Source organism: Amaranthus tricolor, chromosome 11, assembly GCF_026212465.1.
Source record: "Amaranthus tricolor cultivar Red isolate AtriRed21 chromosome 11, ASM2621246v1, whole genome shotgun sequence".
Taxonomy (NCBI): Eukaryota; Viridiplantae; Streptophyta; class Magnoliopsida; order Caryophyllales; family Amaranthaceae; genus Amaranthus; species Amaranthus tricolor.
In genome coordinates, this window is record NC_080057.1 from 19,438,462 (window position 1) to 19,453,451 (window position 14,990).

A 14,990-nucleotide genomic window follows, 5' to 3' on the forward strand; every position below is an offset into this window, starting at 1 on the left:
AATACATGTTTGAGTAGAGCCTTACTCCAACAAAGCATGGCTTGTATGAGTAGTTGGTGATATCATTTCAGCTTTGCAACACCTTACGCTCGTTCATGAGGTTGAGGAAACAAATTAAACTTCTCCATCTTTTTATGAATGATTATTATACTTAATATTATTGTTCAATTAGATGACATTCTTGTTTATAGTAAAAGCAAAGAAGGTCACCTAATTCATTTAAGGAGGTTGTTTAAATAAAAATAGAGGTAAAGTTGGTATGGGAGATCAACATAAAATGAAACAAATTTTGTATGAGACTATTTTATTATAAGAAAGCCAACGATACAATATAATTTACTTTTAGTGAGATATATTTAGCGACATTTAATTTAAACACTGTTTCAAATTTCTAATAGTATATATAGTGAATTTAGTGGTATTTTATAAGACCCTTTAGTAGCATAATAAAAATTCATACTAAATCTTTTTTCGCAATATAAGATCAAACGATATTTCTCATAAATGCCACTATAGACTATAGTAACACTTACATATGCTACTAAAGACCAAATAAAGTGTTATTAAATTACTTTATACTAGAACTTAAAATAAAAACGAACTTTAGTAAACTAAAAATATAAATCAGTGGCCTTTTTTTTAATGCCACAAAATCTAATCTCACGAAAATAAATCTATTGTAGTGCCATATGATTTGTTGAGTTTTATAATTGATTGTTTTGAAATTATAAGTGATTCCTTTAAAGCTATATTTAAAAAATAATAATTTTAAACTATAAATGACATTTTAATATTATAAGTAATTACTTTTAAAAAAAATAAATATACATTTATTCAATACATTCGGATTTTGAGAATTTGTGGAAATAAAAGTCTTAAATGGATTGAGGACGTAAGAAGTTTTTATGGACGGACCTCCTTCTAGAAAATTTGAATGAAATAATCTTATTTTTAATAAAAATTTTTTTACAATAATGCATGAATTTGCAATTAAAGCAGAATTTATAATTTGTGTGCTTGCTATAAAAATTGTCAATCAAAACCTTATTTCATTTTAAATGCCTCATTTGCTTTTTACATGTTTGTTAATACACCTATTAAATACTTAATAGCGACAATTGTGTATAATTAATCATTATAAAATTTAATATTAATATATCTTATACTGAGACAAATGTATTAAGAATAAAATACAAATTAAGAGTGATTAATGAATAAAAACTCAAAAGCAAATGAGACATTTCAAAAGATAATATTAAATAAGCAATTTTAAAAATTTGAAAGTTTGAGGGAATTATAAGCCAACCAAATGAGTTTTATTTTTTATTTTCACTTATTTCATGTTATTCATTGGCTTTTGGCATTTGGCATTACTTGTAATTGAAATTTTGAGGGAATTATGAGGCAACCAAAAGAGTGTTTTTTTATACTTTTTATTCGTTCTATTTTGACATTTGGCATTATGCGTAATATATTACAATGATAATGTATTACAAATATGTTACAAGATGAAAATGTACACTATTTGTAATCCCTTTATTTATGGTCTTGATTTCTTCTTAAATCACCAAAGTAACAAAGAAGATATGGTTGTGACAAAGAATGTAGTCACTCGAAAACTCGATATTTATAGAATTCATTCATACACTTTCCTATTGTGATATTTCTCCCACAAAAGTGTTTGAGATGATGATGAAATTCACAATGAGATACAATCTACACAATCACAAAGAAGATTACAATATTAAAGACAATTATTGCAATGGATTTGTTACTTTGATGATATTTAAAGTTAATTATACTCTCTCAATATGATCTCATGTAAAGAAGAACAAGAACAATAAAAGTTCTTAAAGAGAGAACTCAGAAAAATGATTAGAGAATGGGATGGATTGTCCCTTAGCACACTCTCTCTATATATAGAGAGGAGTATCAATCAATGCATCTCTATGAAGCAAGTGTGTTTCATCAAGAAAGCATATGAACCAAAATGATAATTCACCATAGCTTAGCAATTAGAATTAACCTCTCAACAAAAGTTAATCAACCATTAGTGATATTTGGACTAAAGTAACACTAGCAAATAAAACGGACAAAACTAACAAAACCGCAAAAATAACAGAACAGGGACTGGCGACTCGTCCACTGACGAGGCAACGAGTCGTCGCCCATAACGTCGACTCCTCGGCTTTTCCCCTATAGCGAACTCGACTTCATGTTCTGTCTCATGTTGAAACATCAGAACCCAAGCGACAATTCGTCACTTATCAGACGACGAGTTGTTGTTTTCTTCTGTTTTTTGTTTTGTGTTTTTCTTTTGAGGTATTCATTTGGACTTGTAATATAGCGTATATTAGTCCCACTACTATACTTTGTGTGTAGTATATATATTCTAGGTCTACATACTTTAAATGTTCAACATAATAGAACTTGTATCGATCTATTATTAATTGTTATTGGTTTCTAAATGGTAGTTAATTTATGGTTTTTTTAATGAGTAAAATAGACATTTCTCTTCTTGTCTTAAGATAAGGGTTCAAATTTAAACATCTATACAAATTATTACTAATTATAAAAAGTGATTATTTGAAAGTAAGACCTCAAAATTAAACCCTCAAACAAGTTGTAATATTATTAATGAATGTAGGTTTTGTGATATGCCATTTCAACATGTTGACAAGTAGAAATGTAAAAAAACTTGACTGTTTAACAATATTTCTTGTAGAAGTATACATGAAATCCATTTGATGGGGCAGATTTGATGGAAGCCATGCATTACTTTTATTTGATCATGGAGATACATTCAACTTCTTGCACCTCTCTCTGCATGAATGCAAGCAAATCTCCGACTGCTTCTCATCTGTAGTAAAAACCAAAAATATAAAGCCATCAACAATAAAGTATAAATATTTTTTAAAAAAACTCAGCACAAATAGAGGGAGAGTTCAAATGTGTGGAGGGATACTATAATTATCACAGAAATAACTAATTTTAACACGCTAAAAGTTAATATAAATAAGTGATGACCTTTTAGTTATTATGTTAGACAAATGAGGTTATTTTACACCAAAAAATATTATTTTAAAATAAAATATTTTGTAAAATTTTCATTTGAGAAAAATGAGAAAACAAATAAGAACTGAGAGAATTTATTTACATTTTTTATTATTATCACTTTATTTCTAATTGCAAACTTTCGATTTTGTCACCTGCGTTTATTCTCGACCTATTTTCGTTGAATATATTATGCTCATCAATTTAGCATTGATAGTCGGTATTTAATAGTAGAAACGATAATGAAAAGTTCGTGTAATATGGTTATGCTTATTTTCGTTCGGTCATCTTATTTTATTCACCAACTTCATTCCAAGACATTGCCATCTAAAAATTTAGTATTAGATGGTAATGGAAAATTATAAACAAGGAAGCATAATGAAAGTTCTATTACTATAGGAGTATCATATTACATGTAATAAAAATTTGCACTTCAAGTTATTTTTGTATCAACAACCAAACGAACTATAAATGTAAAAAAGATTTTTCTAAAAAATTGAGCAGAAAGTAAAAACGGAAAATGTTAAAGGTTGTGAATTAAAATATTTAGACATATTCTTTATTAAGACCGTCTCACCGTGAGATGACTTAATATGGACTGGCCCTGTGATACCCTAGATTTATCGTTAAAAAGATTGATAAACTACTTATATCAACAAGATGCATTTCCTTTTCTAGAGAGCCCATTTGCTAAAAACTTCACAGTTAAACGTGCTTGGTGGGGAGTAATCTTAGAATGGGTGACCTCTTAAGAAGTTATTCTTGGTGCGCACGAGTAAGGCTAAAGTGCGCTGGAAAGACTTATATTGGTCTATGGGCTAGTCTACAATCACCATGAGTATCACCAGCGGTCAGAGGGGCCGGGTGTTACAGGCCCAATTTAAATTTATTAATATTTTATGAAAAAAAACAGTTTTATTTAGTTAACTTCTATATAAGTTCAACTTTAAGCTGCTTATATGAATTTGTGTCACGATCAACTTTGTGAAATACTTAATGTAATTACAAAGGTGGAAGAATAGAAATAAGAAATAATTAATTACCAAGGAGACTGGATGTGCACTTCCCAACACAATTATTTTTGTTGTGAACATTTGAAGCATCATTCTCAAAATTACAAGACTTTAAACACCTTTCAAAACAAACTTTATTGAATGGCTCACATTTAGGCACAAAATTGCACAATATTAGTACCACTAAACATAAGATCATTATTCCTCTCATTTTCATTTTCTTTAAGATTATCTTATTTCTTTTGTTGATTGAATCCTTTGTAATGTTTTACTCTTTTCTTGGGATATTTTATTTTGGGTTAACTCATTTATAATAATGCAACATCAAATAGGGGTTGATTTTATAAATCCTTTACAATTATTTGTTGTGATTTGTGTGTGCTAAGATTTATGTATATGGGTGTGTTATAATTGTGCAAGATTTTTATTTATTTCTCTAATTCATTGTATTTTTGATTCTTTTTACAAAAATTCTTTTAACATATGGAATAATATATGATCACACATTCACACTTGATATAATACACACATTATGCAACCTTGAATTTTTTAAACAATCTTTTATATAATTAAATGATTTCTCTCATTCCCTTTACAATATCTTTTGTTAATCTCATTCTTTGTAAATTTTCTTTTCTTTAGAATCTTAGAAATCTTTTTGAAGTATTTTTTATGATTTGTGTTTATTAAGATTCATAGGTTTATAATTTTGTAGATTCTTATTTGTTTCTTTTATGAGTGGTTGTATAAATTTATTTCAAATATGAAATTCATTTGGATCATGTAATATAAGATCACACATGATACAATACACTGTACACACATTATATAATCAAATCTTTAGGATTTCAAATTTATGAATATTTTATCGTTACAATCTTGGCTGAAGGTGGGGGGCCTATTTATTTGTCACAATGCATATTTTTTTCTTAGCGGGTGGAACCCGCAACCAATAGACTTTTTATTTTAATAAATTTTTAGATAAATAATTAGATTACAACAACTTACAATAAAAAAACCAGCACTGTTAACTTAGAAACGTAATTTAATCACATATTTTCAATAATAATAGCGATAAAAATATAAAACAAAGCTCTCTACATTCAACATTTTATGGTTAAAGTTCCAGAACTATAATAACAAAAAAATTTCTTAAAGTCCAAACAAACAACTAGCAATTGCAATGAAATCTATCATTGCAAACATACACTTAGCTTGCAGTAAAAGATGGTACTTAATTAGAAAATTTAGGTTGATAGTCGTTCTATTATAATGCTAACTCTAATGATCAATTTTAATAGGTTATAATACCAACTCTAATAGGTTATAATACCAATTTCAATAGGTTATAACACCAACGACAAATAAGTTTTAATACCAACTCTAAGTACCAACTTTAATGGGTTGTAACACCAACTAAAAATACTTATAACTTTAATAGGTTATAATACCAACTTCAATAGGTTATAACACTAAAACCAAATTGAGTCACACATCGCGCATTTTTTTTGTAGTAATAATGGGCTGACCCATTTGAGACGCATCTCTTATAAAGATGGTCTCGAGTAAGAATTTTTGTTTGTGAAAATGAAAGAAGTCTAAGAGCTGGCCCAACAAAAGTGCATGAGGTACGTAGGAAGTTTTTGTGGACCGGCCTCCTTCTAGAAAATTTGAAAGAAAAAGTCTTATTTTTAAAAAAACTTTTAAATAAGCTTTAAAAATTTTTAATTCTCAAAATAAGCATCACCATGTCAAAGTTGAGGTTAGATATTTGTTCGTTGTTACTAATAGCAAACAAAGAAGCTGGTCAAAAACGTCAAAACTCTTTGTTCGCAGTTAGTTCGCTGGTAATAATAGCGAACCAAGAGGTGATGTTTTTTTGTCCTTTTAATCGTTATGAAATTGTCTTTCTTTTATCGCTTTTAATAACAGTGAACAAAGTTGTGGTAAATCTTTTTTCTCTTATTCGCTGTTAATAAAAACGAACAAACCCTAATTTTAAACTCAAATACGGATCGAAGACACTTATAAAATTAAAAGTTTGTTAAGCTTGGGAACTTTTTTTTAACAAAAACTCAATTTCATTCAATTTTTACGCTATCTTCTATGGGTGGTTCATTAAGAAATTTTTACCATCGAGGTAACAAATACAATTTTAGATACTTTGCTGGTAGACTTGTTGGTAATTCCAAAAAGACAACAGAAGTATTGTTGTCTTGAAGTACTCCATCTACTATGACCAAAAAAAGTTAGATGATATATAAGACTTGAGATACATAAAATAAAATAAGAATCGAATGTACATTAAAATTTCACCTTGTTGCTATCTACTAATGATGTGCATGTGTGTAAATATATGTGTCTTCTACTATTGTTCATAGAATTGATCTACGATTTTATGATTTTACGATCCATAAACAGGTGAGTGATCTAAATCGTAGTAGGAATCGTAATAATTGTAGAATCTTACATCTTAACTGGTGTAACACCCCGGCCCCATCGAACTGTTGGTGACTACCTATTGAGATTGTATACAGTTCATTTGTGTGCGTCGGGGAAAACATCTTAGGTTGTCACCCATCCTAAGATTATTTCCCACCAAACACGCTTAACTGTGAAGTTTTTAGCAAATGGGGAAAACAAGTGAGTGATATTTTTTTTTTTTTCAAAATATCTCATAATATTCATATATTTCCTCTTTATGCATACTATCCATGCATTCATATTTTTGTTATATTTCGCCTTATAACAAGATGTAATTAATAAATAGAAATAACAAATAAGCAATATTATTGCCACAAATTCATGTCAAAATAACATTTAGTACCATCCTCGTCCATTTCATTATTCCAATTATACCCTCTCTTTAAGGAAGGTGGCGTAAGAAGCATACCAACAGCCATACTATCAATGAATGTAGGCATGTTAAATATGGCTTCTTCATCAAAATATGAAAACTCATTGTACTTATTCTCTACACCCTCCTTCAAACTCTTCCCCTCATTGTTTGGGGAACTCTCATCCATGATCTCACTCTTATGATCATTTTGACAGGAGGACGAGAAAGACTGAAAATCTGACCTAGTGGCTTGTAAGGCAGCTAGCCTGATATCTCGAGCTGAGATTGACTTAGCTCGAGGAACAAGCCACGCGGAGTCGGGGAAGTTAAGAGTTGCTTTATCTCCTCTAAGGGTTAAAGCTGCAACATCGTGTGCTCTAGCTGCTAACTCGGCTGTAGAATAAGTTCCTAGCCATATTCGGCTTTTCTTATTAGGTTCGTGTACTTCACATACCCACTTTCCACTATCTGATCTCTCTCGAACACCATGAAAGATTGGATGGCGTTTTTCTTTGAACTTTTTTCGACCAGCCCTCCACTTTTGTGCTGGGCTTGTAGAAACAATATTATTGAGATTATCGGGCGAATTCAGGGTTAATGTATGGTTAGTCTCGTCACCACTAGATTGAGGGGAGCATATTAATCGGGATGAAACTTGTGTGTTCATTATAGATGTTATTTGTGAGGAAAATTAATGGGTTGTGGAGATTAATTCAAGTGTTTTAATGAGGAATATATTTATATATGTATGAAATTTTGGTTAGCTAAGCATGAGAACATATTTTTATGGTGCACGTGGGAAAATGGGATTGCGAGCCAAAAAAATCTTAATATTTTGTTTTTTAGCTTATAACGGCGGAGTTATGAATATAAAAAGGACGGTGGAAGACTTGTTCTGAGGATTGCGAATTTGTGAACCGTATTTTGGAACTTGGAAGTTTCGAATGTTTAACCAAACAGGAAAAGCGTCTTGACGCCGCGTCTGGACAATTTCTACTAACATAGACAAACGTGAATATAGTCACAAATAACAAGTTTACAAATAAAACACGGTGAAACCATTTGATCCAATGTACATTTATTGTCTGGGCAATTATATTACATACTACATAAGACATGTGAAGAGATTCATTTTCATTTTCATTATGTTACTTAAAACTTAAGTAATTATATGAAGTCATTAAGATATATATATATATATATATATATATATATATATATATATATATATATATATATATATATATATATATATATATATATATATATATATATATATATATATATATATATATATATATATATATATATATTTATATATATATATATATCTTTATTGTTGTTTACATATAAGACAAATGAAGTGACATTAATATTTTATACTCCTTTCATCCCATTGAATTTGAAGCATTTTCCATTTTTATCCTTCCTACTTAAATTGCATCATTTCTATTTTTGGACATTGACCCACCACTTTCTTTTAATCTCATTTATACATTTTAACTTTTTTTTAATTTCATTCACACAATTCATTCTCTCTCTTTATTTATTACCACTTTCTTAAAAATCTTCCTCTTTCTCTTTGATTTAATTCTATCACGATAGATGAGTTATAAAATATGTATAGTCAAAAAATCATTTAGTTTGTCATTTTTTCATCACATTTGTATTTTCTCTACAACACCATTTTTTACACCATAAACAGGGTCGGTTTTAGGCTATTCAGGGTAGTCGACTGCCTAGGGCCCAAAAAATAAGGAGCCTCAAATATAAATAGTTCTATAGAGGTCTTAGCAACACCTTTTAAGTGATTTATTTGCAAACCTTTTTTATATTTGATGTAATATAATATTACAATACATTTTATCTTTTAATATAATGAATAGCCTCATTTTAAAAGACATCGTAAAAATTAATAGAGCCTCTAAAATCTTTGTTCTGCCCCTGACCATAAAACAATAAAAAAGTAGGTTTCTTATTTTGTACTAGTATATGCGTGATTTGTGGACCAACATTAAGGGAACTACATTTGACGTTTGATTATCTTTATTTTAGTATATTTCATACTCGATTATATAACGTAGAATTCATGCACAACAAAATTATGATATTCTAACTATATTTAATAATTCAAATTATGATATGCATGCGATCCTGTTAAGATATTAAGAAATAATTTTTTGTAATTCTACTTTACGCAAGGCTATATCTGATATTTATTTATTCCTCAACCAAAAAATTGTTGCAATGTATATTATTATTAGTAGAAGATCTAATTGTTCGTAATTATATGTAGATATGAAGGTGAATGACTTTCATATGAATGTCAATGTCGTTATGCCAAATTGAGTTTAGTAATTTATTGTTCAAGGAAGATTTGCCAAATAGTAATGGAATAAAACGTTATCTACTACTCCCTCCATTTTTTTTTATCTTCCACATGCATTATTATAACGGGTAGTTTCAAAAGTTCTTCTACTTTTGAATACTTTTCTATTTTTAGAAAGTTTTTATCCCACTTTTACCCCTTAAAACCTCTCATTTTCTTTTAATGTACCCTTTTTTTTTATTTATAATTATTTTCTCTCTCATACTTTTAATACAATCATTATTTCACACTACTATTTAATTAAAATAATACCCACTACAACCTCATACTTCCAATATAATAATTACTTCACCCTACTATTTAATTAAAATAATACCCACTACAACTTAAAGATTCTATCTTCCTTAATATGTGTAAAAAAACTCAAAGTGGAAGATCAAAAAAGAACGAAGGGAGTACATAATATATACCGTGGTTTTTAAAATATACAGCATACAGATGATATATATTTTATGTATTGTCAAATTTAAATGAGTATACTCATTAATTTGTAAACCCTTTAGCAAATTTTATGTTTATTTTATTTTTTTACCAACACCATAAACTATAATCATTTTATTTTACGTATAAAGAGAAGTATGATTAATATTTTTAAAAGATGTAAAGACATCTTTCAGAGTTTTTAAATAATCCTAAACAAGTCGTAAGCAAATACAATGAGCTAAAATTTATACGTGAATGTATTGGCTTATTGACATCTCTAAATTTCCACCATTTTCGAATAATTAATTATTATGCATTATATTTGCAATATCTATACATAAATACTTCAAATATAATTTATTATATTTGTCTATCAAACGAGCTCTAAATGGATAAAAAAATGTACCTAAAAGAATTTTCAAACAAATGCTTACTTAGGATCAATGTTTCATCAATTTTATCAATAAGAAAATAACATGAAATACTTCGTGAAAATTTATAGTAAAAATCATTTTTATAAACATTATATTCTAACTACAATCAAACATGATGCTAATGTCTATTGCTGAAATGCTCTGTTAAGGTTGATTTTTATAAGACAAGTCATCACTAAACCTTTAGTTTTGATTAATAACTTCATAACAATAACACAAATTCTTAAGTGAGACGATCTAATGGTAAGATCAGATCTATTGCACAAACTTATATATATTTAGTGTGTTAAAGTAATCACTTATAATTTTAAAATGATCAATATAGAAATAAACTAATTATATGAGTTTATCTCAGTAGTGAGATATTCTTATAGTAATACAAGATGAGCTGTAATAATAATGACCATGATTGACTAATTCTTGAGTCTACCGCTTGCCGACCATTCAAGTATCACCCACGCATATTGAGCCCTTTAAATATGAGGAGACTTAAAAAATAATTACGTTACTCGTTTTTGTAATGTAATGTAATGTAATAGCATATGCAAAGAAACACTAATTAACGTACTAAAATTTTATTATTGATGGACAAAATTGTACAATCTAAGTGAATTTGTAAAATCACTTTTTTTTTTTTTTTTGTTTCACCGATTGTTTTATGTTTGATTGTATGTATGAAATACCAACTATTTATTAGGTCTGATTCTAATTAATTTTAACTTAATTTTCCATGTAAAATGGTGTATTAGAGTAAAAGAGCATATTAATAAGATGACTATTAAGCTTTCTGTCCTTTCTAAATCCTTTTCTTGCTTTTGCTGAGTTGGAGACGCAAGGATATTATGATTGAGATTTTACTTAGAATTGATCGATCATGTGGTAGGATCAAATTGACGTGATCAAATTGTGTAATTGTACGATCCTACGAATAAATTTGATATGCTAAAAATCCTTTGTCTCCCATCCTAATTATTTATTTTAAAAATTTATAGTTGTCATATTAAATTTCTTTAACTTCATTTTAAAGAAATAAAGTAGAAAAACATTCAATAATAATATACATGAATGTAGTGAAAAATGTTGATAAAAAGACAAATCAATTGTAATTAAGTTTAAATTTGCTGGATCGGATTGTAGAATTGTAAATTCGTGTTATGATTTTACCACTTAAAATTTTATTTTAGTTGTGATACTTCGAATTGAGCTTTAAAAATGATTGATAGACTACTTATATCAATAGGGTGTATCTTCTATTCAAGGGAGCCCATTTGCTAAAAACTTCACAGTTAAGCATGCTTAGTGGAAAGTAATCTTAGAATTGGTGACAACCTAAGATGTTTTCGCCGACGCACACAAATGAACTGTATACAATCTCAATAGGTAGTCACCAACAGTTCGATGGGGCCGGGGTGTTACACCAGTTAAGATGTAAGATTCTACAATTATTACGATTCCTACTACGATTTAGATCACTCACCTGTTTATGGATCGTAAAATCATAAAATCGTAGATCAATTCTATGAACAATAGTAGAAGACACATATATTTACACACATGCACATCATTAGTAGATAGCAACAAGGTGAAATTTTAATGTACATTCGATTCTTATTTTATTTTATGTATCTCAAGTCTTATATATCATCTAACTTTTTTTGGTCATAGTAGATGGAGTACTTCAAGACAACAATACTTCTGTTGTCTTTTTGGAATTACCAACAAGTCTACCAGCAAAGTATCTAAAATTGTATTTGTTACCTCGATGGTAAAAATTTCTTAATGAACCACCCATAGAAGATAGCGTAAAAATTGAATGAAATTGAGTTTTTGTTAAAAAAAAGTTCCCAAGCTTAACAAACTTTTAATTTTATAAGTGTCTTCGATCCGTATTTGAGTTTAAAATTAGGGTTTGTTCGTTTTTATTAACAGCGAATAAGAGAAAAAAGATTTACCACAACTTTGTTCACTGTTATTAAAAGCGATAAAAGAAAGACAATTTCATAACGATTAAAAGGACAAAAAAACATCACCTCTTGGTTCGCTATTATTACCAGCGAACTAACTGCGAACAAAGAGTTTTGACGTTTTTGACCAGCTTCTTTGTTTGCTATTAGTAACAACGAACAAATATCTAACCTCAACTTTGACATGGTGATGCTTATTTTGAGAATTAAAAATTTTTAAAGCTTATTTAAAAGTTTTTTTAAAAATAAGACTTTTTCTTTCAAATTTTCTAGAAGGAGGCCGGTCCACAAAAACTTCCTACGTACCTCATGCACTTTTGTTGGGCCAGCTCTTAGACTTCTTTCATTTTCACAAACAAAAATTCTTACTCGAGACCATCTTTATAAGAGATGCGTCTCAAATGGGTCAGCCCATTATTACTACAAAAAAAATGCGCGATGTGTGACTCAATTTGGTTTTAGTGTTATAACCTATTGAAGTTGGTATTATAACCTATTAAAGTTATAAGTATTTTTAGTTGGTGTTACAACCCATTAAAGTTGGTACTTAGAGTTGGTATTAAAACTTATTTGTCGTTGGTGTTATAACCTATTGAAATTGGTATTATAACCTATTAGAGTTGGTATTATAACCTATTAAAATTGATCATTAGAGTTAGCATTATAATAGAACGACTATCAACCTAAATTTTCTAATTAAGTACCATCTTTTACTGCAAGCTAAGTGTATGTTTGCAATGATAGATTTCATTGCAATTGCTAGTTGTTTGTTTGGACTTTAAGAAATTTTTTTGTTATTATAGTTCTGGAACTTTAACCATAAAATGTTGAATGTAGAGAGCTTTGTTTTATATTTTTATCGCTATTATTATTGAAAATATGTGATTAAATTACGTTTCTAAGTTAACAGTGCTGGTTTTTTTATTGTAAGTTGTTGTAATCTAATTATTTATCTAAAAATTTATTAAAATAAAAAGTCTATTGGTTGCGGGTTCCACCCGCTAAGAAAAAAATATGCATTGTGACAAATAAATAGGCCCCCCACCTTCAGCCAAGATTGTAACGATAAAATATTCATAAATTTGAAATCCTAAAGATTTGATTATATAATGTGTGTACAGTGTATTGTATCATGTGTGATCTTATATTACATGATCCAAATGAATTTCATATTTGAAATAAATTTATACAACCACTCATAAAAGAAACAAATAAGAATCTACAAAATTATAAACCTATGAATCTTAATAAACACAAATCATAAAAAATACTTCAAAAAGATTTCTAAGATTCTAAAGAAAAGAAAATTTACAAAGAATGAGATTAACAAAAGATATTGTAAAGGGAATGAGAGAAATCATTTAATTATATAAAAGATTGTTTAAAAAATTCAAGGTTGCATAATGTGTGTATTATATCAAGTGTGAATGTGTGATCATATATTATTCCATATGTTAAAAGAATTTTTGTAAAAAGAATCAAAAATACAATGAATTAGAGAAATAAATAAAAATCTTGCACAATTATAACACACCCATATACATAAATCTTAGCACACACAAATCACAACAAATAATTGTAAAGGATTTATAAAATCAACCCCTATTTGATGTTGCATTATTATAAATGAGTTAACCCAAAATAAAATATCCCAAGAAAAGAGTAAAACATTACAAAGGATTCAATCAACAAAAGAAATAAGATAATCTTAAAGAAAATGAAAATGAGAGGAATAATGATCTTATGTTTAGTGGTACTAATATTGTGCAATTTTGTGCCTAAATGTGAGCCATTCAATAAAGTTTGTTTTGAAAGGTGTTTAAAGTCTTGTAATTTTGAGAATGATGCTTCAAATGTTCACAACAAAAATAATTGTGTTGGGAAGTGCACATCCAGTCTCCTTGGTAATTAATTATTTCTTATTTCTATTCTTCCACCTTTGTAATTACATTAAGTATTTCACAAAGTTGATCGTGACACAAATTCATATAAGCAGCTTAAAGTTGAACTTATATAGAAGTTAACTAAATAAAACAGTTTTTTTTCATAAAATATTAATAAATTTAAATTGGGCCTGTAACACCCGGCCCCTCTGACCGCTGGTGATACTCATGGTGATTGTAGACTAGCCCATAGACCAATATAAGTCTTTCCAGCGCACTTTAGCCTTACTCGTGCGCACCAAGAATAACTTCTTAAGAGGTCACCCATTCTAAGATTACTCCCCACCAAGCACGTTTAACTGTGAAGTTTTTAGCAAATGGGCTCTCTAGAAAAGGAAATGCATCTTGTTGATATAAGTAGTTTATCAATCTTTTTAACGATAAATCTAGGGTATCACAGGGCCAGTCCATATTAAGTCATCTCACGGTGAGACGGTCTTAATAAAGAATATGTCTAAATATTTTAATTCACAACCTTTAACATTTTCCGTTTTTACTTTCTGCTCAATTTTTTAGAAAAATCTTTTTTACATTTATAGTTCGTTTGGTTGTTGATACAAAAATAACTTGAAGTGCAAATTTTTATTACATGTAATATGATACTCCTATAGTAATAGAACTTTCATTATGCTTCCTTGTTTATAATTTTCCATTACCATCTAATACTAAATTTTTAGATGGCAATGTCTTGGAATGAAGTTGGTGAATAAAATAAGATGACCGAACGAAAATAAGCATAACCATATTACACGAACTTTTCATTATCGTTTCTACTATTAAATACCGACTATCAATGCTAAATTGATGAGCATAATATATTCAACGAAAATAGGTCGAGAATAAACGCAGGTGACAAAATCGAAAGTTTGCAATTAGAAATAAAGTGATAATAATAAAAAATGTAAATAAATTCTCTCAGTTCTTATTTGTT

The 14,990-nt window shown here is 28.6% G+C and overlaps 1 protein-coding gene across 1 annotated transcript; it reads right to left on the minus strand.

Annotated features, from left to right (window-relative positions):
• Positions 1-6,856: 6,856 nt before the first annotated feature.
• Positions 6,857-7,585, minus strand: LOC130827264 (dehydration-responsive element-binding protein 1B-like). The gene has a single exon (XM_057692933.1). The coding sequence runs from the start codon at positions 7,571-7,573 to the stop codon at positions 6,857-6,859; it is 717 nt and encodes a 238-aa protein (XP_057548916.1). The 5' UTR covers positions 7,574-7,585.
• Between the last annotated feature and the right edge of the window lie 7,405 nt (positions 7,586-14,990).